Below are 26,074 nucleotides of genomic sequence, written 5' to 3' on the forward strand. Positions count from 1 at the left end.
GTTTCCATATTGAGCATGCTAGATGATGATGAGTGCCATATTGCATCATGTCGTTAGATCGACATAGGACACAACCCTAAAAGCATGAAAATGATATTAATATAAATATCCACGAGTATGCGTTACCTAGAGTAACAAAGAGATGAGACTAGAGGGTTGTGTCAGAAGAGACATTATGATGGATTTAGAGGGACTTCATGCATTTTGTAAGTTCATAAGCATAGGGCTACTTCCCCTAGAGATGATGAGTGCGGACGCGCACCTTATAATGAGCGTGAATGCGCACAGGTGCGAAAGCACACAGATGAGGGTGTTCATGAGGCGCATGACACTATGGGGTTCCGCTGACCTCCGGACGTCGCTACAGCTTAGCTTGACCAGAGGGTCCAGGGGGTGTGCGAGCGCCCTGGGAACTCACACTCGCACGTGTGAGTCGTGTGTAGGGAAGTACTACACATCCAATTTATCCGAGACTGGAGGCCACCCCTAAGATGATTAGAGATAGGTCCCTATTCATGATTGCATGTGTTTGCATTAGCATGGCCCCTATAGTGGGGTCACTTACTGAGTATTTCTTCGAAATACTCAGGCTGTGTGCCATATTGTTTTTCAGGTAAAGGCAAGGCTCCCATGTACGGTTCACGGTGGCATCATGATCAGAGACTGTGGCGCGTGTATAGGATAGTTGCATATTTAAAATTCCTAGTCTTGGTTAGGATAGGGCGTTTGCATTTCATTCATTTATATTAATTAATTTGTAATTGTTTTATTTTATCTTTTGAACTCCAGCACGATGTTTGAAACACGTAAGTCCGGTAGTGTTTTCCAATGTTTAAATGTATTCTGAAGTTTTAAATTTTTCCGCTAATAAAGATGATCATTCTTAGATTTTTATTCTGCATTAGAGATGAACATGAGACGTTAGTGGCGACTCCAGATATGTGGAAATTTAGGGTTGTTACAGTTGGTATCAGAGCTCTAGGTTTTAGATTCTGTAGACTAGCCTACGATGTAGGCTTAGCACGCTACACGATCTCAACGTCGATTCCCCGTCACCGTCAGGTACGCCTTGCATAAGATAAGAAAAGAGAAACGTTTTAAAACTCGCATTCATTTTTTATGTTGACATTACTGAAATGGTTGTGATATTTCACGTATTTATTTAAGAGTATGATGTCATGTGTTGCATGCTGAGTAATTTTGTTAGTAGCATGATATGATGCTTAGCATGATGAATGTTTACTTCTTTGGCGTTACGATGTATTGCATAGTGTGCGTAATGTTATTTATATATATGCATAGTATTAAGGCCTTAGACTTAAGTAACCTTATATTGGTTTGTAGAACTATGCCCAGAGGACGAGGAAGAGGAAGGGGAAGAGGAAGAGGAAGACGAGGATGGGGGCGACCCCATCGTAGAGAAGTAGGACGAGGTGTGGCAGTAGAGGGCCCACCTCAAGAAAGATCAGAGACTGGGCCGGTAACAGTTACGCCGCCCCCAGTCTTACCACCAGTTGAGCTACCTCCTCTAGCTCCAATGCAAGCTGAGCCTCCACCACCAGTAGAGCCTCCACCACAAGTAGAACATCCACCCCAGCCTACCCTACCACTCCAAGTGGCACCTGAAGCTGCACCCCCAGCGGACGGAGTAGATGCTAATACTAGGTTAATGTGTGACTCCATCCAAGCCCTAATTCAAACCTTGGTAACCAATCAGCAAGCCAGTCTACAACAGGCCCAGGAACAAGCCCAAGCACAGGCCCAGGCACAGGCGTTGGCACTGGCACAGGTACAGGCACAGGCCACTGCTCAGGCCAATGCCCCAGTAAACCCTCCACAACCTGTTAGATGTTCAAACTGGATAAGGGACTTCAAGAGATACGACCCTCGACCATTCATTGGTTTCTTAGTAGACCAAAGGATGAGAAACGACGTGAAGAGCTAGTTATAATTGAGCAGAAGCGTCCTCATGAATCAGAAGGCTCTGACCGTCCACCACCAACACGTAGGCACCGTTCCAATAACAAACTCGCTCCTAGATGGGATGAGCGACGCCCTCCCCGACGTACTGACAGGAACCCCAGGAATCAAGATGGGGCCAGAGGGAGGAGAGAGGAAGGGTGCATTATCTGTGGAAGACTACATGGTGGGAGGTGCATGGCTGGCAGCCGAGCGTGTTATAGATGTGGTCAAGAGGGGCACATCGTCGTGAACTGCACGGCCGGAAATGCTGCAGCACAAGCCAACCCGCCCAGAGTAGTAGAGCAAACGGATCAACCAGCCCCACCACGAGCTCAAGCTAGGGCCTACGCGTCAACCAACAAGGACACTGGGAGGTCCGACGCCGTGGTGACAGGTACACTATCCATTTTAGGTCATTTCGCTTTTACCTTATTTGATTATGGTTCCACGCATTCCTTTATTTCCATGCCTTTTGTTGTACAAGCAAGGTTTGAATTAGAACCCTTATTGCATGAAATGTCTGTAAGCACCCCTGCAGGGGTAGACCTAGTATCTAGGGATAGAGTAAAGGATGGCCAAGTAATCATAGGGAACCAAACTTTAAGCGTTGACCTGATGGTGGTAAACATGACAGATTTCAACGTCATACTAGGCATGGATTGGTTAGCTAAAAATCAAGCTAGTATAGATGTCGCAAAAGAGAAGTAAAATTTTCACCACCGACAGGACCTACCTTTAAATTTAAAGGCACAAATACCGGGATTACCCCCAAGGTAGTCTCGATGATGAAAGCAAAGAGGTTAGTCCAACAAGGTGGATGGGCTATATTAGCATGTGCTGTAGACGTAAGAGGAAAGGAAAAGACCCTAGTAAACGTGCCAATAGTAAACGAGTTCCCGGATGTATTTCCGGATGACTTACCTGGAATACCCCCTTCCCGAGCGGTCGACTTCGTCATCGAACTCGAGCTGGGAACTGGGCCTATTTCCAAAGCACCCTATCGCATGACGCCAGCAGAGTTAAAGGAACTCAAGGCGCAATTACAAGACTTACTAGATAAAGGATTCATTCGACCTAGCGTGTCCCCCTGGGGTGCGCCAGTGTTGTTTGTTAAGAAGAAAGATGGATCGATGCGTCTGTGCATCGATTACAGAGAGCTAAACAAGAGAACCATAAAAAACAAATATCCTTTGCCTAGAATAGAAGATTTGTTTGATCAACTCAGAGAGGCAGCTGTATTCTCTAAGATAGATCTTCGGTCCGGTTACCACAAAATTAGGATTAATGAAAAAGACGTACCAAAACCAGCGTTTAGGACAAGGTACGGTCACTACGAGTTCGTAGTGATGTCATTTGGCCTCACCAATGCCCCAGCTGTGTTTATGGAGTTAATGAACTGGGTATTCAAAGAATGCCTAAACATGTTCGTGATTGTGTTCATTGACGCATCCTCATATACTCGAGAACAGACCTAAAGCACGAGGAACACCTCCGAAAAGTCCTAACCACCCTGAGAGAGCACAAGTTGTACGCCAAGTTCTCCAAATGCGAATTTTGGTTACGACAAGTCTCTTTACTAGGACACGTGGTGTCAAAGGACGGAATATCTGTAGATCCCACCAAGGTCGAAGCGATCACAAAGTGGGAACGCCCAACTACGGTAACGGAAGTAAGGAGTTTCCTAGGATTGGCGGGATATTATCGAAGGTTCGTGCTGGACTTCACTAAAATATCCTTGCCTTTAACAAAGTTAACAAAAAAAGTGGTGCCATTTAGATGGGATGATGCTTGTGAGGCAAGCTTCCAGAACCTAAAAGAGAGATTGGTAACCGCCCAGGTACTCATAGTACCCGAGAGCTCAGAAGGATATGTGATCTATAGTGATGCCTCCATGAAAGGACTGGGATGTGTGTTAATGCAACACGGCAAGGTTGTCGCATACGCATCTCGTCAACTTAAGGAATATGAAAAGAACTACCCTACCCACGACCTAGAGTTGGTCGCTGTAGTGTTCGCGCTGAAAATCTGGCGACATTACCTGTATGGCGAGAAAATCCAAATTTTTACCGACCACAAAAGTTTGAAATACTTCTTCACCCAGAAAGAGTTAAACATGAGGCAGAGAAGGTGGTTAGAATTGGTGAAGGATTATGACGTAGATATCCAGTACCACCCTGGAAAAGCAAATGTGGTCGCAGATGCCTTGAGTAGGAAGACGGTCCACTCGTCGGCCCTCATTACGAGGGAAGTAAGGGTACAAAGAGAGTTCGAGCGAGCCAACATAGCTGTAGCGACTGAGGGAGTCATAGCACAGCTGGCCCGACTCACGGTACAACCTACGCTTAGGCAGAGAATTATTACCTCCCAACGAGAGGATCCTAACACAGAAAGTCCTAGGACAGCTAGACGAAAGTCCAGTAGATGGATTCTCGAAGTCATCAGATGAAGGACTATTGTATCAGGGACGCTTATGTGTTCCGGCAATAGAAGATTTAAGGAAGGAGATACTGATGAAAGCTCACAACTCGCCATTTGCCATGCATCCAGGAGGTACTAATATGTACCAAGATTTAAAACAACACTTTTGGTGGAAGAGCATGAAGAGAGATGTGGCCGGGTTTGTGAGCAAGTGCTTAGTTTGTCAACAAGTGAAAGCTCCAAGACAAAAGGCAGCGGGGTTGTTGCAGCCCCTAAGCATATCGGAGTGGAAGTGGGAAAACATAGCCATGGACTTCATAGTAGGTTTACCCAAAACGCCCAAAGGCTATATAGTGATCTGGGTAGTTGTCGATAGGTTGACCAAGTCGGCACACTTTCTACATGGGAAGGTTACATATACAGTTGACAATTGAGCACTATTGTATGTGAAAGAAATAGTAAGACTACATGGAGTCCCAGTGTCTATAGTGTCGGATCGGGATCCACGCTTTACGTCAGCGTTTTGGCGCGAACTTCAAAAAGCACTTGGTACCCTGTAAGAAAAAAAAACGCATTAGAAGGGGAGGAGAATAAACGAAGACACAAATTATTTCTTCTTTTTGTGGTGTCTTTAGAACTTGGCACCATTTTCTTTATATACTAAAAAATTTACCTATTTCTGCTACAAATCAGCAACCACTCCACCACTTCTTCCACTCCCTACAAACTATTTTCTTCCCCTACTTACAATATTTCCGACCTTTTTTCATGGAGAAATAAACAACAGAAATAAAATAATAATAAAAAACAAATAATAAAAACAAGTTTATAACCAACAATCACTCCTCTAAACTTGTTTAACTATGTTGAATCGACTTTCTTCAAGCCAATCTTCTCTCTTAACTCTAGAAACCGTTATCTTGCTAACGGCTTTGTCAGAATATCCGCCAACTGTTCATCTGTGTTCACATATTCCAATTCAATAGCTTCAGTTTGTACACATTGGCGAATAAAATGGAATCTGGTATCAATGTGTTTACTTCGATCATGGTAAACAGGATTTTTCGCCAACGCTATAGCTGACTTATTGTCAACATTAAGCTTGGGTTTTACTGGAAGTTGACTGATGTTACTCAAAATCCTGCCCAACCATACTCCTTGACATGTTCCAGCAGTTGCGGCTATATACTTAGCCTTGCATGATGACAAAGCCACCACCTTTTGCTTCTGTGATATCCAAGTTATTGGATTTACTCCCAAATAGTACAACACTCCAGTTGTACTCTTCCTATCATCAATATCCCCAGCCATATCACTGTCGCTAAATCCTACCAGCTCCACATTCAATAGCTTCTTATAAACGCAGCCAAAACTTAGAGTACCTTTCACATACCTCAATATTTGTTTTACTGCTGTGAGATGTGAAGTTGTTGGTGTCTCCATGTATCTACTCATCACACCAACTGAGTAGGCTATGTCGGGCTGGGTATTAACTAGATAGCGTAAGCTTCCAATAACACTTATGTAAAGTGTTTTGTCAACCGCAGGTTCTCCATTTCCATGTTTGCTCATCTTTATTCTTGGTTCCATGGGAATCGAACAAGGATTGCACTCCCCCATTCCTAGCTTCTCTAGAATTTTTCTTGCATATCCGGCCTGACATAAAGTGATTGATTCACTGCTTTGTCGTACCTCAATACCCAAGTAATAGCTCAAAAGTCCAAAATCGCTCATCTCAAATTTCTGGTGCATCTCTTCCTTAAACTTAGCTATAACTTGTTTGTTTGAGCCGACTATGATTAAGTCATCCACATATGTGCCGATTATCATTGCTTCAACTCCATTAATTTTCTTGTACATAGCATATTCCTGTGGACATCTAACAAAACCAAGTGACTGCAAACATTGATCAAGTTTAAAATTCCAGGCCCTTGGAGCCTGTTTTAATCCATACAAGGCTTTACGTAGTTTTAACACCATGTTTGGATTTTCTTTGTCAACGAACCCTTCTGGTTGAACAACATACACCTCCTCTTCTAACTCGCCATTCAGAAAAGCTGTCTTTACATCCATATGATATACTTCCCAGTTCTTAATGGCTGCATAGGCAAGAATTAATCTCACTGTTTCTAACCTGGCCACTGGTGCGAATACTTCACTATAATCTACACCCAACTGCTGTGCATATCCCTTTGCCACGAGCCTCGCCTTGTGTTTCATGATTTCTCCATCTGGATTTTTCTTTAATTTGAAAATCCATTTGATGCCGATTGCTTTATGATTCTTCGACAAGTCTGTGAGTTCCCACGTTCTGTTCTTTTCGATGGAGAGAATTTCAGACATCATGGCATTCCTCCAGTTTTCATTCTTAGCAGCTTCCTCATATGAGGTTGGCTCCTCTATAGAAAAAAAACAAAGGTCCATTGCTTCCTCCTCTACTTCGTTCAGTTCTCTATAAATATCTTCTAGAAACCTGAATTTTTTCGGCGTTGATGAGCTTGACGATGATGCATTTGAGGTACTGTCCGATGTTGATAAAGTTGAGGACGAATTTTCCCTTTGTCTTTCGTCTGGATCAACTTCGATATTTTCAATATTCCTTTCCTCTGTTCTACTCTGTTTTTCTGAAATTTGAACGGTGAAAGTTCCTCTTTGTTCATCATCACCGTTTGTGATTTCTTCCCAATACCACTTTTTTTCCTCTTCAAACACCACATCCCTGCTCACCATAATTCTATTCTTTTATGGATCCAATAGTCGGTAAGCTTTGGTTCCATCTTCATATCCTAACATAATTGTCTTCACACTCCTATCAACAAGTTTAGGAAGGTGTGAATATGTATTCTTGGCATGAGCAAGACACCCGAAGATTTTAAAGTGATGAACCTTTGGTATCTTGTCAAACCAAGCTTGATACGGTGTACCATCTGCAACTCCTTTTGTTGGCGATCTGTTCAGAATATACACGGCAGTTTTGATAGCCTCTCCCCAAAATTTTGCAGGCATCTCTTTGCTCTTTAACATACATCTGGCCATCTCTACCACCGTTCGATTACGCCTTTCTACTACGCCATTTTGCTGTGGTGAAAATGGTGCAGTAAGAAGTCTCTTCATGCCTTCATTCTCGCAATAGTCTTTAAAAGAAGTATACAAACTCTTCTCCACGGTCCGTTCTAAAGCTCTTAATCTTCCTGCATTTCTCTACCTCCACACTGATCTTGAATTTTTTAAACACTAGCAGTGTTTCATTCTTGTTTTTCAACATAAACACCCACATAAATCGTGAACAATCATCCACTAGTAACATAAAATATTTGTTACCTCCATACGTCATTGGCGAAATAGGTCCACATAGATCTCCATGGACAAGATCCAATGACTCCATCGCACGATATGTTGTTGTTCGGGGAAAAGGAGTACTATGCTGCTTTCCAATTAAACACCCATCGCATAATTGATTGACCTGGGTGATTCTCGGCAACCCTTCAACCATTCTTTTGTCATTTAATTGCTTTAAAGAGTGAAAATTTAGGTGTCCATACCTCGCGTGTCAGAGCCAACCACTGTTACTGATATTTGTCATTAAACACACCTGATCCGCAAGCTTCAGCTTTACTACATACAATCTGTTGGATTGTCTGGTCACCATAATAATCAGGCTCCTAGCTCTGTCATATATCTTCATCACACTGTTCTCTATGACAATTTTATTTCCACTCTCATCCAGTTGTCCCAAACATATAATATTGCTCTTGAGTTTAGGTATGTAATAGACTTGCGATAAGATCAAGTGCTCATCCGTTTTGCATTTGAAGAGCACTATTCCTCGACCACAAATGTCTATTACAGAGTTATCACCGAAGCGTACCTTTCAACAATAGATGTGTCGAGCTCACGAAACACCCTCCTTTCTCCTGACATGTGGTTGCTTGCTCCAGTATCTAGGAACCAAGATTTTTCATCTCCAATATTGTCTGGTGGCAGCACTATAGTTTCATTCAACATCACAAAATTAGACTCTTTGTCATGTGTGGTTTTAATTTCACACGCCTCTATTATCAGCAGTGAAGACTCCTCATCTTTTTGCATCTCTATCAGGTTGAGTTGTTCGTCTTTTGTGGAACACTCTGATGCGAAGTGTCACATTTTCTGACACCTGAAACATTTAATTTTACTCTTGTCAAATCTCTTCTTTTGAGTTTGCGACTCTCCTTCATCTCCTCGATGCCAGTCACTTCTCCCACAGCCTCTCCATCTTCCGCGCCCCCGTCCCCTGCCTCCTCTGGAACTGCCTTGATCCTTCCATTCTTTCTTTGAGGATTTTGCAGTCTCTCATTCCTTCCATTCTGCATGAGTGAGGAGAACGGTTTCATCTTTTTCTCCAAACCCTTGCAACCTTTCTTCATGTGCCTTGAGTGATCCAATAATCTCATCAACAGATTTCGTTTTGGGATCACTGAACTCCTCAATCGTTGGGGTAATTTGAAGAAACTTTGCAGAGGTGGATCGTAGAAGTTTCTTAACTACTTGGATATCATCCACAGTATTGCCGAGGCCTCTCAATTTGTTGACAATAATGGTGAGTTTTCCAGAATACTCATCAATACTTTCTGAATCACCCATCCTTAACGCTTCAAACTCCCGCCAGAGAGTCTGCGTTCTAACTTCTTTTACTCTTTCCGCACCTAGATTCATATTTTTCAGCATGATCCAGGCTTCCTTGGCCGTTTTCTTGGCACCCAACTGTAGCAACGTATCTTCTCCAATACTTTGATAACTAGCTGCTAAAGCCATCTTATCTTTACGGTTATCTACTGTTTCGGGTGACTCAATTGCCTCCCGAACACCTTGTGCCATCACAAATACCTCCATCTTAATCGCCCAAGCTACATAGTTGCATTTTGTCATCATCGGGTATTTGAGTGTGACAGATCTCTCATTTTCTTGAATCCGTACACTCACCTCATGTGAGGCATCACCTTCTATCGCACCGGTGTTTTGGCTCCTGTCACTCGATTCCTGTCTCATTTTTTGATCTCTCTCCCTTCTTGACCGCTCAATCTCTAAGTGAGATATGATTGAAAACTGGCCTTGATCTTAACGCTCTGATGCCAATTGTAAGAAAACAAAAACGCATTAGAAGGGGAGGAGAATAAACGAAGACACACAAATCATTTCTTCTTTTTGTGGTGTCTTTAGAACTTGGCACCATTTTCTTTATATACTAAAAAATTTACCTATTTCTGCTACAAATCAGCAACCACTCCACCACTCCTTCCACTCCTACTATTCCACTCCTACAAACTATTTCCTTCCCCTACTTACAATATTTCCGACCTTTTTTCATGGAGAAATAAACAACAGAAATAAAATAATAATAAAAAACAAATAATAAAAACAAGTTTATAACCAACATACCCGCCTCGACTTTAGTACCGCCTTTCACCCCCAAACAGATGGACAAACGGAGCGTTTAAACCAAATTCTAGAGGACATGCTACGCGCTTGCGTACTAGATTTTAAGAAAAGTTGGGATTCCAAACTCCACCTGATGGAATTCTCGTATAACAATAGTCTCCAAGCAACTATTGGAATGGCACCGTTTGAGGCCCTGTACGGGAAACGGTGTAGGTCCCCACTATGTTGGGATGAGGTAGGAGAGAGAGAATTAGTAGGACCCGAGTTGGTTCGACTCACCAATGAGGCTGTCCAGAAAATTCGAGCGAGGATGCGTACCGCTCAAAGTAGACAGAAAAGCTACGCCGATGTAAGGCGTAAAAGCCTGGAGTTTGAGGTAGGGGACCCAGTATTCCTCAAGGTGGCACCTATGAAAGGTGTGTTAAGATTCGGACATAAGGGCAAGTTAAGTCCTAAATTCATTGGACCATTCGAGATCCTAGAGCGAGTTGGTCCGGTAGCGTATAAGTTAGCCTTACCTCCAGCCCTCTCAGGAGTACATGATGTATTTCACGGGTCGATGCTGAGGAAGTACATTACGGATCCTATCTACGTAATAGACTACGAACCACTCCAACTTAATGAAGATCTGAGCTACGAGGAAAAACCAGTAAGAATCTTAGCTAGAGAAGTAAGAACCTTACGCAACAGGAGCATTGCGTTCGTTAAGGTACTGTGGCGGAATCACTAGAGTGAGGAAGCCACGTGGGAGCGTGAGGACGAAATAAGAGAGAAATACCCCGAGTTGGTACAAGAGTTTGAGACTTTCGAGGACGAAAGTTCTTTTTAGGGATAGATAATGTAATGACTCGAGAAAGAAAGAAAAAAAAAAAATATATATATATATATAATAAAAAAAATAAATAAATAAAAAAAGGAAAACGAGAAAACAAAAAAAAAAAAAAAACAAAAACAAAAACTCAGTCGCCGGAAAACCCAAGAGTTTTCCGGCGACCGCCGAGTTTCGGGGAACCCACGCGAAACGGCGCCCACAGCACGCCCAGCCCTCAGCCCACGACACCCAGCACCATCAGGATACCTGCAAAGAGAGAAAAGACAGAAACTACGAGAGAGAGAGAGATTTTGGAAAAAAAATCAGCGAGTGTCCAGTTTCTCCGACGAACCCTCAAACCACCCTCAAATCGACACCAAACGACCTGTTACCACCACGAGAAGGGTCCCTAACGAAAGCACGATAACTCAAGGTGCGTTCCGTGCTTCTTCGTAAACGCCATAGTCGGTAACCGAGGTCGGAAAATTGAGTTTTTCCTAATCGTTCATAGATCTGTGGTTTTAGGAACCTTTAGGCTGCAAGACTTCCAGAAAAGAAATGATAAGATAAGGAATCAATACAAGGGGAATAAGATTCGGATTACCTTGTTGATCTAATATCTCAAGGCAAGAACATTGTTTGAGATTCGAACCACTGTACAAGCGAGATCGATCATGTCTAGCTTGAATGATTCTTGTTGATCAAATATCTCAACGCAAGAACACTTGATTGAGATTCGAATCACTCCACAAGCAAGATTGATCATGTCGAGCTTGAATGATTCTACATGCAATCTAAACTACATAGAATTGCAAAGAAACTTAGCCATTGGCTAAAGAAAAGCACAAATGCTTCTTTCTATATTTTCCAAGTCTGCTTACAAATACAACATACATAGCTTTATATAGCCACAAAATGAAACTATTAAAGGCATACCAAAAGTTGTAACATTCATACTTAATGACCATAATTAGCAATTATGTAAATGTAACCTAAAGTAAATAAAAAAGTCTTAAAATACAATAACTCTAAATTATTCTAAATTGTAACCCACCCAAAATTTACAACAATCAAACTTCATTCTTCTTCAATGTAGCATGAATTGAAACATCTTTTGATAATTTTGACAATCTTTTCTTCACATCTTCATTGAAGTATATTGTATGATTGATGTCTCTTGGTTCATATCAAGAAAGAAGGACGACAAATAAAGAGGAAGAGGAAGAGGAAGAGAGAGGACCGAAATCGGCAACGGAAACGCCGCGGCAAGGAAAGAGAGAAAGCTCGTCGAAAAATCGGCCGAAGTCAGGTAAGGAAGACGAGACCCACGGATCCGGGTCGACCTGAACCCAGAACCTGAGAGGGTCAGCCCATTCTTTCCTCGGCCTTTGCCTTCGGCCCAGCCAAACTACAGCGGCCCAAACCTCAGACCAGCCCAGAAGTTACGGTTCAATTGAACCAACCCGAGACCAGACCCACGGTCCAATCGAGCCGCCCTACAACCCAAAAAATAAAAAAAACTTTCGGCCCAGCCCAATAAGTCGAGGCCCAACTGTAGTCTTGGCCCAGTAGCCTCCGCAGCCCGCGATCCGGACCACGACCCGAATCGGACTACGACCCTCGCTTCGACCCAACGCTACCACGCGACGTGGCTCGCTCTACTGCTGCCACATGTCACATAGTGGCGTAGGCGGTCCCTCGGCTCGGCTCGGCGCAAACGGATTGGGCTCCCTCCGGCGACGCTTCGGCCGCTCCTCCAGCAGCTGTTCGGCTCGGCTCACCTGTTTGCAGCCCAATTTCTACTGTTTCGACCCTCCCGGATTTGTTTTTGGCCCCGATTAAGGTATCCGAAGTCGTTTTAGAGCCGTATTTCACATTTATTAAATATAGATAAATTAATTATGAAATACTAACGAAAAGTGGTGAACGGTGTGATAGAAAATAAACCCCGACGACGTAGGAAGCAGCTCTCACGGAACGGGAGCTTACGTTTAGCTATTTAGGGAGTACTTCGGCCAAGGCCAACCAAGTAAGTGGCCTTACAATAGGATAGGCTAAATAAATTGTATGAGTTATGATGATGTGTGGATTATGATGCTTGATGATATGTGCAATATATACATATTTTGTTGAGTGACGCTTGATATGTTTGACGCACGTTGCGGCATTATGATGAGCATGATGATTGCAGGATTTTTACCTCAATATGATGATGTTTTCCATATTGAGCATGCTAGATGATGATGAGTTCCATATTGCATCATGTCGTTAGATCTACATAGGACACAACCCTAAGAGCATGAAAATGATATTAATATAAATATCCACGAGTATGCGTTACCTAGAGTAACAAAGAGATGAGACTAGAGGGTTGTGTCAGAAGAGACATTACAATGGATTTAGAGGGACCTCATGCATTATGTATGTTCATAAGCATAGGGCTACTTCCCCTAGAGATGATGAGTGCGGACGCGCACCTTATGATAAGCGCGAATGCGCACAAGTGCGAAAGCACACAGATGAGGGTGTTCATGAGGCGCATGACACTATGGGGTTCCACTGACCTCCGGACGTCGCTACAGATTAGCTTGACCAGAAGGTCTAGGGGGTGTGCGAGCGCCCTGGGAACTCACACTCGCACGTGTGAGACGTGTGTAGGGAAGTACTACACATCCAATTTGTCCGAGACTGGAGGCCACCCCTAAGATGATTAGAGATAGGTCCCTATTCATGATTGCATGTGTTTGCATTAGCATGGCCCCTATAGTGGGGTCACTTACTGAGTATTTCTTCGAAATACTCAAGCCGTGTGCCATATTGTTTTTCAGGTAAAGGCAAGGCTTTTATGTACGGTTGACGGTGGCATCGTGATCAGAGACTGTGGCGCGTGTATAGGATAGTTGCATATTTAAAATTCCTAGGCTTGGTTAAGATAGGGCGTTTGCATTTCATTCATTTATATTAATTAATTTGTAATCGTTTTATTTTATCTTTTGAACTCCAGCACAATGTTTGAAACACGTAAGTCCGTCAGTGTTTTCCAATGTTTAAATGTATTCTGAAGTTTTAAATTTTTCCGCTAATAAAGATGAGCATTCTTAGATTTTTATTCTGCATTAGAGATGAGCATGAGACGTTAGTGGCGACTCCAGATATGTGGAAATTTAGGGTCGTTACAAGTATTATTTATCAAACCTTACTAAAAAATAAAAAGCAACTCACTCTTTAGATAGTCACGAAAAGTAGGTCTCACCATGAATCACATTGCATCGGATTGCATTCCCCAAATCTTTGTACAGTCATTTACTGATATGAACCATGACCAAGGAATTTCCATACCTCAAGATTCAATTACAAGAACGAGAGTCAAGAAGTTACAACAAGCTTTGTACACTTATATTCAAGCTATGGTGAGCTCGTCAAAAGAAATTCTAGAAGACGTTAGAGACCTTCGTTATATGTTGTGCAAAATTGAGTTTCAAGATAGAGATGCATTCAATGCATTTTAATTTGTATTTAATGAATTCAGTTGAATTTATGGAATTAGTCCAAAGAGAGTTAATAAGCACATTTCATTTATTGTATTATTTAATTATAATTTAAGTATTTATTTGTCAGGTTTAATCTAGTTTTAATATAGGAGTTAAAGTTATATTGTAACCCACCTAGGTTACCAAATTCCATCATTAACTAGATATTTTAATAAGAGATTATTCGTATTTCTCATTAACTAGCCAATTTAATATGGAGATTATGTGTCACATAGGTTAAGGTTCTCAAATACTATATAAAGCCTTCTTTTCTTTCATGGTAGACATCATATTTTGAAATTAAAAATAATAGAGTTTCTATTTTAGGTTTGTTGAGAGATAAACTTTTAATTTATAAATTCTTGTGTTTATAACTTGCATGCTAGACAGTAGTATTGATCAAACCTCTTGTAGAGTGATTCGAATCACGAATTTTTTTATTTTTGATCTTGATCATCAATTACTTAGTGGGCTCCGTTGAGGAGACCATGGAACCCATACAAGATAGAGGAGACCATGGAATCCAAATAAGATAGTTTTTCTGCATATAAGTTGTAGACTCCATGTTGGAGTAGGATATGAGCATTTTATCTCAAAACTTTGATAGGAGGTTTTTTTTTTTTTTTTTAATGAACGTTTAATTAGACAAAAAAGTATTACAATCGACTTTGATTATATTTAGAATTAAGTAAAATTAAAGTTTAAGAAAACGTACATGGAAGAAATATGGAGATCGAGAAACACTTTTTGTGAAAATGTCGACAACCTGGTTCGAAGGAGGCGTAGAAAAACACTTTCTTGGCCATCGAAAACTGCAGAGGGATCGACACTCAGCGGCGATGCTACCTTGACTTCGGCTAGAATTTGTCTAACCCATGAAGAGGGATGGTTGCTCAGCGACAATGCTGCCTTGGCTCTAGCGAGAATATGTCTAATCCAAGAAGTAGAAGGGGAAACTGTTAGGATCGATATCAGTCGTTAGCTCTGATACCAGTTGTTAGGATCGCACAACAACGCACACGCTCGATCTAGATGAACACAAAGAAAAGGATAGAGAAAATTGCAAGGAGAACTCGCTAAAAGGATTTTTTATTGATGACTTCAGGTATGTACAACAAGAGAGAGTACAGAGAATAGAAAGTACATTTCCAAAGCTTTACTGGACGGGATATATATATGGTTCAGTCTACTAAATATAGCTGTACCAAATTTAACCATCTACTATATATAGCTATTTACCATATATAGCTTTACCGGATATAGCTTTACCATATATGACTTTACCAAATATAGGTTTACCGGATATAGCCGTTGACCAAGCTATAAATACAGGGAGCAGACTCCATAACTCAACAATTCTCCCACTTGGAGACTGATCCTACACCATACCAATTAGGGCTTTGCATAACCTTAATTTTCCAACATCAACACATTTTGTCAACATGTCTGCTCGATTCTTTGCACCCTCTATCTTCTCCAAACACATATCGCCTTCTTCCACTAACCTGCGAGTGAAATGGTACCGTCTTCTAATGTGTTTTGTCCTTGAATGATAGACTGGGTTTTTCACCAACTGTATGGCACTCTGACTATCTGTATAAAGGATCTTCTTGCACTGCTTCCGGCCTAATTCTTCTAGATAGTCTGTCATCCATATCATCTCTTTTCCAGCTTCAGCTATGGCCACGTACTCAGCTTCAGTAGATGAAAGAGCAACGCATTTCTGAAGCTTGGACATCCAACTCACTGCTGTTCCATCTATAGTGTAGATATACCCAGATATGCTCTTGCTGGAGTCTACATCTCCACTCAGATCAGCATCCACAAAACCTTGTAGAACTACTTTGCCATTGCCATAACAAAGTGTAGTATTGGATGTACCTCTTAGATATCTCAGAAGCCATTTCACAGCTTCCCAATGTTCCTTCCCTGGATTTGCCATGTACTTGCTAACAACTCCCACTGCATGTGTTATGTCAGGCCTAGTGCAGACCATAACATACATCAAACTCCCAACTGCAGAAGCGTACGGAACTGATGCCATGTGCTCACGTTCCTCAACTGTCTTGGGAGATTGCCCCTTTGACAATTTAATATGATTTGCCAAGGGGGTAGTTCTGGGTTTAGCGTTATTCATCTTGAATTTGGACAACACCTTCTCAATGTACTGCTCTTGGGATAGATTTAATGTGCCAGCAGATCTATCTCGAGAAATTCTCATCCCAAGAATCTGCTTCGCTGCACCTAAATCTTTCATCTCAAATACTGAAGACAAGCTTGGCTTCGGGTGGTTTATCTCCCTCATACTTCATCCAGCAATTAGTATATCATCCACATACAGGAGTAGAAACACATAAGAATCAGTGTAGTTCTTGAGGTAGCAACACTGATCCTTTTCACTTCTATGGAAACCACTCTTGCTCATGAAGGAGTCAAACTTCTTGTACCATTGTCTCGGTGCTTGTTTCAGTCCATACAAGCTCTTATTGAGCTTAAACACCATGTACTCCTTGCCTGGAGCTGCAAACCCTTCGGGTTGTTGCATATAGATCTCCTCATCTAGATCTCCATGTAAAAATGCCGTTTTTACATCCATTTGCTCAAGGTGCAAATTCTCTGATGCAACAATACTCAGCAGAATTCAGATAGTAGTTAATTTCACAACTGGAGAAAAGATCTCAGCATAATCAATGCCTTTTCTTTGTGAATATCCTTTAACTACTAACCGGGCCTTAAACCTCCTTCTACCATCTGGTTCAACCTTGATTTTGAACACCCATTTGTTCAACAGAGCTCTCTTTCCTGTAGGCAACTCAGTCAGCACCCACGTATTATTCCTTTCAAGTGAGCTCATCTCATCATCCATGACTTGCTCCCACTTGGTTGAATCTTCCACTTGTAGGGCCTCATCAAAGAACTCTGGTTCTCCTTCGTCAGTCAGCAACATATAATGTAATGAGGTTGAATATCTATCTGGTGCTCTGGTAGTTCTGGATGATCTTCTCAACACCTGCTCAGGTGCAACTTGCACCACGTCTGGTTCTTCAGCAATAGGATCAGGAGTTTCTTGAGATTTTGTTGTACTGCGTGAATTTTCTTGCCATTCAAGTTCAACTCCCACTTGCTTCGTAGTCTCAGAGTTTATCTTCTCTCTATTCTTGTACATGACATTTTCATCAAAGGTCACATCACAGTGTCTTAGGATCTTCATATTTTTCTCATCCCAAAACCTGTACCGAAACATGTCAGAGCCATAGCCTATGAAGTAGCATTTCATAGCCTTGGCATCAAGCTTATCTCTCTTCTCTGGATCAACATGAACATACGCAGTACAACCAAAGGTTCTCAAGTGAGAGTACTTGAGTTCTTTTCCTGTCCATACTTCTTCGGGCAATTTGAACTTCAAGGGTATGAACTTCAAGGGTACTGATGGTCCTCTATTAATCAAATATGCTGCTGTGTTCACAGCATCAGCCCAGAATGTCTTTAGCAGTCCAGAATGAATCCTCATGCTTCTTGCTCGCTCATTCAATGTTCTATTCATCCTTTCAGCAATATCATTTTGTCTTGCCTTACCGGGAATTGTTCTTATTAAGCTAATTTCCTTAGCTGCACAAAATGTTATAAACTCTGATTTATTGTACTCTCCTCCATTGTCAGACCTCAGGCATTTGATCTTCAAGCCGGTCTGATTTTCAACTTCAGCTTTCCACTTCTTGAAGGTGGTAAACACATCTGACTTGTGTTTTAGAAAGTAAACCCATACCTTCCTGCTGAAGTCATCGATGAAGGTGACGTAGTACCTTGATCCACCAAGTGATGAAACTGGAGATGGTCCCCAAACGTCTGTATGGACCATTTCCAACCGCACTTTCTTCAGTTCTCTAGCAGCCTTTGTGAAACTAACTCGTTTCTGTTTGCCCATAACTCAACTCTCACAAAGACCCATATCAACAGATTTTAAGCCTTCTAAAGCTCCTTTGGCAGTCAGCATCTTCATTCCTTTGACGCTCATATGTCCAAGTCTATTGTGTCATAGACTTGAATTGGAAGCACTCTCAGCAGCAGCAGTCATGTTTATACACTCTGCAGTAGTGTATAAGGTTCCGGATTTTGTGCCACGCGCAACAACCATGGCGTCCTTCACAATCTTCCAGGAACTCTTTCCAAACTCTGCTGCATAGTCTGTGCTATCCAACTGACCAATAGAGATCAGGTTCTTCTTGAGACCAGGAATGTATCTGACATCTTGTAATGTCCATTGATTTCCTGCTGGAGTTTGTATGGAGACATCTCCCTTTCCTTCAATCTCCAAGGTTTTGTTGTCGGCAAGATACACCTTCCCGAAATTTCCTGATTTGAAATTTCGAAACAATTCCTTACTTGGAGAAGAATGGAATGATGCACCTGAATCCAAAATCTAGGATTCAGCTGGGCTATCCACACTAAGGATTAAAACGTCCTCAGCATCTTCTATTGTGTATATAGAATCATCATCATCTTCAGATTTATGATTCTGCTTCTTCTTTAGTTTTGTACAATCTGTCCGAAAGTGTCCTTTTCCCCCACAGCTCCAACACGTTACGTTGGGTTTGTTTGGAGATTTTCCCCGGTTCTTTGATTTTGAACGCCCATGTTTGTTTGAGCTCTTTGATTTGCTTCTTCCCCTTCGATCAACACTGAGAGCATTGCCTGATGAATCTCCAGTTTCCCGTTTGCGAATACTTTCACTGAGAACTACATCTCGAATTTCATCAAACTTCAGTTTATCAGATCCTCGGGAACTACTGATTACGGCAACAACAGTATCCCATGATTCGGGTAAGGATGACATCAAAATCAACGCTTTAATTTCATCTTCGAAATTAATTTCCACCAAACCCAGTTGACTTATGATCATATTGAATTCATTTATATGATCAGCAACACGTCCACCTTCAGACATCTGTAGATTGAACAATCTACGCATCAAATACACCTTGTTCATAGCCGACGGTTTTTCATACATATTTGACAGCGCCTTCATCAGATCTGACGTTGTCTTCTCCTTGATGATGTTAAACGCACGTTTCTGGATAGCATCAACCGGATCATCCATAAGGCTTGTTGATCCTTGAGCTTCCACTATTCTGTGGTCATGATATCCGGCTTCACCCCCAACAGAGGTTCGTGAAGATCTTTCTGGTACAGATAATCTTCAATCTGCATCTTCCAGAAACCGAAATCGGATCCATCGAACTTCTCAATTCCAATATTTGAACTTTCCATCTTCACAGATCGTGGTGAATTTTTCCTTGCTCTGATACCAGTTGTTAGGATCAATATCAATCGTTAGCTCTGATACCAGTTGTTAGGATCACACAACCACGCACACGCTCGATCTAGATGAACACAAAGAAAAGGATAGAGAAAATTGCAAGGAGAACTCTGGCTAAAAGAATTTTTTATTGATGACTTCAGGTATGTACAACAAGAGAGAGTACAGAGAATAGAAAGTACATTTCCAAAGCTTTACTGGACGGGATATATATATGGTTCAGTCTACTAAATATAGCTGTACCAAATTTAACCATCTACTATATATAGCTATTTACCATATATAGCTTTACCGGATATAGCTTTACCATATATGGCTTTACCAAATATAGGTTTACCGGATATAGCCGTTGACCAAGCTATAAATACAGGGAGCAGACTCCATAACTCAACAGAAACCTAGAGCAAGGGACAAAAACAATGTTGAAGCTGGAAGAGTCGCCACAATGGGCGAAGGAGCCAATTTTGGCGAGAAGGGCAGCAGCGACTTGGTTGGCGAAGAGGTCAGTGCGACACCCAGATTCAAAAGGTAAATCTCTGCATAAGGTTGATGGGCTTATCGAGATTCAATATATTTTCGAAGAGAACGCTGATGAGCATCCTGAGATTAGGGTTTCTGTGAAGGATGAAGGGTTGATTGGGAAGAAAATGATAGAGGCTATGTTGGCTAAGGGAAATTCTGTGAAGGATGAAGGGAAGATTAGGAAGAAAATGAAAGAGGATATGTTGGCTAAAGGGAAAACCGATTGTGTTGGAAAATGTGAGGTTGTATGTACAGAGTATGACGAATGGTGATTTGGAGGTCAAAAAGGTGGAGTCGAATAGTAATTAATCGACTCCACTTGGGGCAGCCATGCAGACTGCCCCTGCGGCGTCAAAGCCAACCGTGGTGGTGGAGAAGAAGATGATTAAACGATCCAGAAGCCATTGAAAATAAAGGATCAGGGTTGCTAAACCCAAAAGGCTCTAATACCACGAGGATATTTGCTGAAACCCCCATACCTAAATGGTGTGAAAGTTCTCTACTTATAATCAAATAAATTATAAGGATATTGAAAGAGTAATAAATAGAAAGAGCAATAAATAGAAAGATACATATGCTAAGAAAGCAAATATCTAGATATTTAGCTATAATAAAGTATCAAATATGATATATATGGTAAACTATAATTCAGTACTAAATATCCTTAACCGTACTCAACATAATCTAATTATTTTTCCTTTAATACTTAGAAGGCTTTTTTCAAATTTCAAGATATAATCAAGCATCAAATAAGTGGAATTCCATCGACTTGCCACATACACGAGCTTTACCTTCAATTTTTTCTTACTCAACACAATCTTTAAATTTTGTCAATCTCTTAGGAGATATCTAACATACCTCACCTCATTGCTAACACTAGAAATGGAGTCATGCATTTTTTTTTTAAGCCCTTCATTCACAATCAAGTTAATTATGTGAGCATAATACCTCATTGCGTAATATTTCGAAGTGAATTCCAACTTCTAAGCCTTCTCATAATATACAAAATAGCTCTACCATTGGAACTTCCGTTATCAACTATGATAGAGAAAACCTTATTAATCCCTCGTTCGAATAAAAAACTCTCAATAATCTTGCCAATAGTCTCTCTCTTATGGTTAGCAACAAAAGTTGAGAATTATTTTATACAAATTCCATTATGAATCAATAAAGTGTGTGATCACCATGTAGTTAATGTTTTGCATTAACTAAAATATTTAAGAATTTTCGCATTTAGTAAGTTTTTGAATGATTGAATAACATGTATTCCAATTTTGAATTGTGTGTTAGGGATTAGTTGAATAGTTTTTTTTTCTAAAAATTTAAGAATAACTTAATTTTCTAAAATATTATATTACTTATAGATATAATTGTAGGTCAGCCATCATCCGATTTAATATATATAAAAATTTATTGCAATTCTAATAATACACGCGCGTTATAATTTTGACCATATATTACAAACACCGGCGGTTTTTGATGTCTAAAAGCAAGCAATAACAAAATCGTCCACAATTTCATTTTAATATAAAGAATAAAACACAAATAAAATAATAATAATAATAATAAAAGGATAAGCACCAAGTCAAATGTGAGATTCTTCAGGTCAAAAGGCCAAAATCTTGAACGTTGACCATTCCACAATTGTTCAGGTCAAAACGCGTAAAAGGCCCACCTTATCTTATACTATCGCATTATAAATAGATTCATCTCCACTCCCAACCCTTTCATTGCAAGCTTTCAACTATGAAAATGGCTAACAACTTGGGACTATCCTCAATCCTCTTCTCGCTTCTCTTCTTCTCTTTGGTATGTTGTTTATCGTTTAGAATTCGTCTCATTACTTAGAAACTTTTTTAATTTGTGGATATATTTAAATTTCAGATCATCGAAACCAGTTTGGGAGCTCGTAACTTGAATGAAAATGTGTTAGATTGGGTGAAGAAGGACCATCGTCGTTTTCTTCGTGCTGTTATTCATGTCTCCGATCTCGACCATTCTATCAAGTATGCATCATTTTCATTTCAGTTTCCTTTGTTGAGAATAGTTGGGAGGGAGTCCTACAATTGCTAGTTTAATGAATGATCATGAGTTTATAAGTAAAGAATTCATCTTTAATGGTATTATCAAAATCAAAGCCATGAGAGCTTATGTTCAAAGTGGACAATATCATACCATTGTGGAGGGTCGTGATTTCTAACATCGAATTAGAATCATGCCCTTAACTTAACTATGTTAATAGCATCCTCAAATGTCTTACAAAGAGTTGTGAGTCTCGAAGGTGTAGTAAAAAATGAAGTGTCGAATAAAGAGTGTACTTTGTTCGCGGACTCTAGAGAAAGAGTCGAGCCTCGATTAAGGAGAGGTTGTTCGAGGGCTCCATAGGCCTCAAGGAAGGATCTGTAGTGTACTTTGTTCAAGGGGAAGATTATAGAGGATTGTTGGGAGGGAGTCCACATTGGCTAATTTAAGAACTGATCATGCCTAAGTAAGGAATACATCTCCATTGACATGAGGCATTTTGGGGAAACCCAAAGCAAACCCACGAGAGCTTATGTTCAAAGTGGACAATATCATATCATTGTGAAGAGTCATAATTTCTAAAGGTGTTTTGGGTAAACCCAAAGTAAGCCCATAAGAACTATAGAGAGTCGTGATTCCTAACATTCTTCTCTATTTTGTAAATCTGTAGAGTTTACACGCGAGGGTTTGGAATGAAGCTTTTGAAGAGAAGGAACTTTCCAGATCGTGGCTATAAAGATGCACTTGTTGGATTTGGACCTCAAAACACCCACTTTTTGTTGGAACTCAGACAAAGTGAGTAAAAAAGATTTGGTTTTTATTGTTCTCAATCCATTTTGATACACAAAAATTATGACAGTTTCATGATTCCATTTGTTGCAGGGGATGGATTGAGCAATGTATTTATAGGTACAGAGTTTGGGCACTTTGGAATTGCTACTCAAAATGTGGGTATTATTATTTAGTGTACCAACTTTTCATAATTTGAGTGTCTAGATCAGTTCATTAATGGCCTATTATCCATGAGTTGTAGGTCTACAAATCTGTGGAGCAAGCTCGAGCAAATGGCGCAGTGGTAATTCATGAACCCGAAAAAGTTAACCAAACTATATTTGCATTCGTGCAAGATCACGATGGGTATAAGTTCAAGTTCATCCAAACCCCGTCACCCCTTGACCCTCTCTCCCCAATAATGCTTCGTGTACAAAATTTGGATCTCTCCGCCAACTTCTATTCAAAGGTACACACTACATTCTATAATATAAATTTGTTAAGAATCACGGACATTCACAATAATATGATATTGTCCACTTTGAGCATAACCTACCGTGACTTTAATTTGGGACTCACTCCCCACAATCATCTTCCCTCGAACAAAGTACAATATAAAACCTCTCCTGACAATCCTCTTCCCCTCGAACAAAGTACAATATAAAGCCTCCCCTGAGGCCTATGGTGCCCTCGAACAAAATAACATCGTTTGTTCGAAACTTGAGTCACTTTTGACTACACATTCGAGGCTCACAACTTCTTTGTTCGAAAGTTGAGGATTCTATTGACATGGTTAAGTTAAAGGCATGACTCTGATACTATGTTAGGAATCACGATTCTCCATAATAGTATGATATTGTTCCCTTTGAGTATAAGTTCTCATGACTTTGAGTTGGGATTATCCAAAAGGCCTCGTACTAATGGACATGTATTTCTTATTTGTAAACCGATGATCATTCCCTAAATTAGCTGATATGATATTTTTTCTCAACCATCCTCAATAATTCTCTCCTCGAATAAATACACCAGAGAGTCTCTCCTGAAATCTATGTAACCTTCGACAAACTGAACTTAGAAAAATATAATAAAAAATAAACGGATTTCTTAGTGTTTCTATCTAATGAAAAATTAATTTATGCAGGCATTGGGAATGAAACTCTTTAAGAGGCAAAACAATTCAAAAGGAGAGGTAAAAATAAGTTTATTATTAATTATTTTTCTTAAAGTATCCCTTATAAAATGAGTTTTGTAATTGTTAATTGTTATTTTTTACAGTTTATATTGGCTACATTGGGCTATGGAACAAATCAAAGTAAAACCACATTGCTGGAATTGGAAAAAAGAAATAACATCTCTCGTGATGATGGACGAGATGGCTATTCAATGGTAAACCCTTTTTCTTGTCAGGGATCAGACTCTTCAATAATATAATATTGTCCACTTCGAATAAACTCTCATGACTTCGCTCACACCAATGGAGATGTATTCCATACTTATAAATCTGACGATTATTCCCTAAATTACCTCCATCCATATTGGTGTATTTTCAGGTTTATATTAGTACTGACAACGTAAACAAGACGGCTGAAGCTGCTAAAGTGGTAATCAAAGAGCTTGGTGGGAACCTAATCATGGAGCCAGTTTTGGTGCCTACCATTAACGTCAAAATGACTGGATTTACCGACCCAGATGGGTGGACAATGGTAATTATATTCATTTCCTAATTCCTTTGATTTCTTTTTAAACTTTTTTTATTTCCTTTATTGACCTTTGTTTGTATCAGATCATGGTGGACAACAAAGATTACCGAAGAGGAACGCTTTAGAAAGAAGGGGTAGAAAAGAGAATGCTCAAATCCATGAGATCATTATAATATTAACAGTTTCTTCTGCCTTTACTGTAATATTTTCACAATAGTAATTTGAAATTAATATAATATGCAATAAAGTTTATATTATTCTTTTATCATTTTCTTTTTTGGTTTATGAATGATTTTTTTTTTCTTTTGTAATGCAATTTATATACTATGAAGATAGGTATTTAGTTGGGCTCATTTTACAATGTTATTTCATATTATATTAATTTCAAATCCTAATTTTCTTTCCTAATAATTATTTGTTAGCCACGTCTTAAATATAATACAAGTTAAAATAACTAAGATACATTAAGCGTGAAAATTTGATCGGGGATAGTCAAAGTAGATGTAGTCAAATTAAGAAAAAGAAATTTTAGGTTGCCTTTCTCAACTCAGTTTGGCTTCAGTCGGTGTAGTTTAGTAATTTTTCGTTGTTTTAGAAGTATTTTTTACTCAACCGAGGCTAACAAAACTCGGTATAACAATTGGTTTGGATAATTTATAATATATAGCACGGTTTAGGATTGATTTTAGGATAATTAAGTGTGAAAATCCTATTTCGGTCGAATCTTGCTTTAGGAGGTTGTTGTCCTTGAACACATTGTATCAAGAGAAGACATTTCAGTAAACTCGACCGAGATAGAAGTCGTTGTGAAGTGGCTCCCCAATCTCAGTCACATAGGTCACGAGTTTCTTAGTTGTGATGGGATACTAACACATTTCCTTCAGAAATTCTCAAAGATATAAGCACTGCTTACATAGTTAACCAAGACTGGTAAAGGAGCTTCATAGAACTTAAGGAGCCTATGATGGTGCTAGAGCTCATAGTACCGGGCAACTTGAAGTCTTTGTGGTCCACAATGATGTCTTGGATTAAGGTCTAAGATGCATGCCCAGGTAGAATGAAAAAAGTTAGATGCGTGCCTATGTAGAATGAAAAAGTAATAACTTGTACCTTCTGACAATTCAAGGTGTATGAGTGTAATTATCCAACTCATTATTTAGAGTTAGTAGCGGTAGTATTCAGACTAAAGATATGGCGACACTATTTGTATGGGGAGTAAATATAAATATACACCAACCACAAAAGCCTTAAATATCTATTTATTTAAATGGAGCTTAACATGAGGCAAATGAAGAAGTTAGAATTGGTAAAGAGTTATGACATAGAAATCCTCTCTAAAGACCTGTTGACTCAATGACTTCAAAGAGATGGGTAAAATTTTTCACAAAATAAAACAAATCGGATTAAAACATAACATACATTATATTTATATTATATTAAAATAAAGTTTATACAAAGTATTTAAAACACAACACAACAGTTAAAGTATAAAATAAGAAACGACACAAGACAAAAAGGGCTAAAGGACGACGAGTGAGGTTAGTCTATGGCACCGGCTCCAGAGTCCACTCCCGACCTCGACCAACTTCTTATTACCATAAAA

General features: G+C 40.0%; 1 protein-coding gene and 1 pseudogene across 1 annotated transcript; both read left to right on the top strand.

The window, feature by feature from the left end:
* The first annotated feature begins 1,348 nt into the window (after positions 1 to 1,348).
* LOC147789528 (uncharacterized) lies at positions 1,349 to 4,814 on the top strand (annotated as a pseudogene).
* Positions 4,815 to 21,683: 16,869 nt separating this feature from the next.
* Positions 21,684 to 24,739, top strand: LOC111809894 (lactoylglutathione lyase). Its single transcript, XM_023696365.2, has 9 exons — positions 21,684 to 21,787; positions 21,863 to 21,984; positions 22,671 to 22,795; positions 22,883 to 22,947; positions 23,034 to 23,240; positions 23,913 to 23,960; positions 24,047 to 24,157; positions 24,322 to 24,474; positions 24,555 to 24,739. Exons 1-9 carry the CDS (start codon positions 21,725 to 21,727, stop codon positions 24,594 to 24,596), a joined length of 936 nt encoding a protein of 311 aa, XP_023552133.2. The 5' UTR covers positions 21,684 to 21,724; the 3' UTR covers positions 24,597 to 24,739.
* Positions 24,740 to 26,074: the final 1,335 nt, after the last annotated feature.

This window comes from Cucurbita pepo, chromosome 14 (genome assembly GCF_057944985.1).
Source record: "Cucurbita pepo subsp. pepo isolate OVF chromosome 14, ASM5794498v1, whole genome shotgun sequence".
In the NCBI taxonomy this organism is placed as follows: domain Eukaryota; kingdom Viridiplantae; phylum Streptophyta; class Magnoliopsida; order Cucurbitales; family Cucurbitaceae; genus Cucurbita; species Cucurbita pepo.

Bases quoted from the DNA above. Each gene is read 5' to 3' on its own strand.
- LOC111809894 (XM_023696365.2), top strand. From the start codon at position 21,725: ATGAAAATGGCTAACAACTTGGGACTATCCTCAATCCTCTTCTCGCTT. The intron at 24,158-24,321 runs GTAAACCCTTTT...GTGTATTTTCAG, and splicing joins GACGAGATGGCTATTCAATG to GTTTATATTAGTACTGACAA. The intron at 24,475-24,554 runs GTAATTATATTC...TGTTTGTATCAG, and splicing joins ACCCAGATGGGTGGACAATG to ATCATGGTGGACAACAAAGA.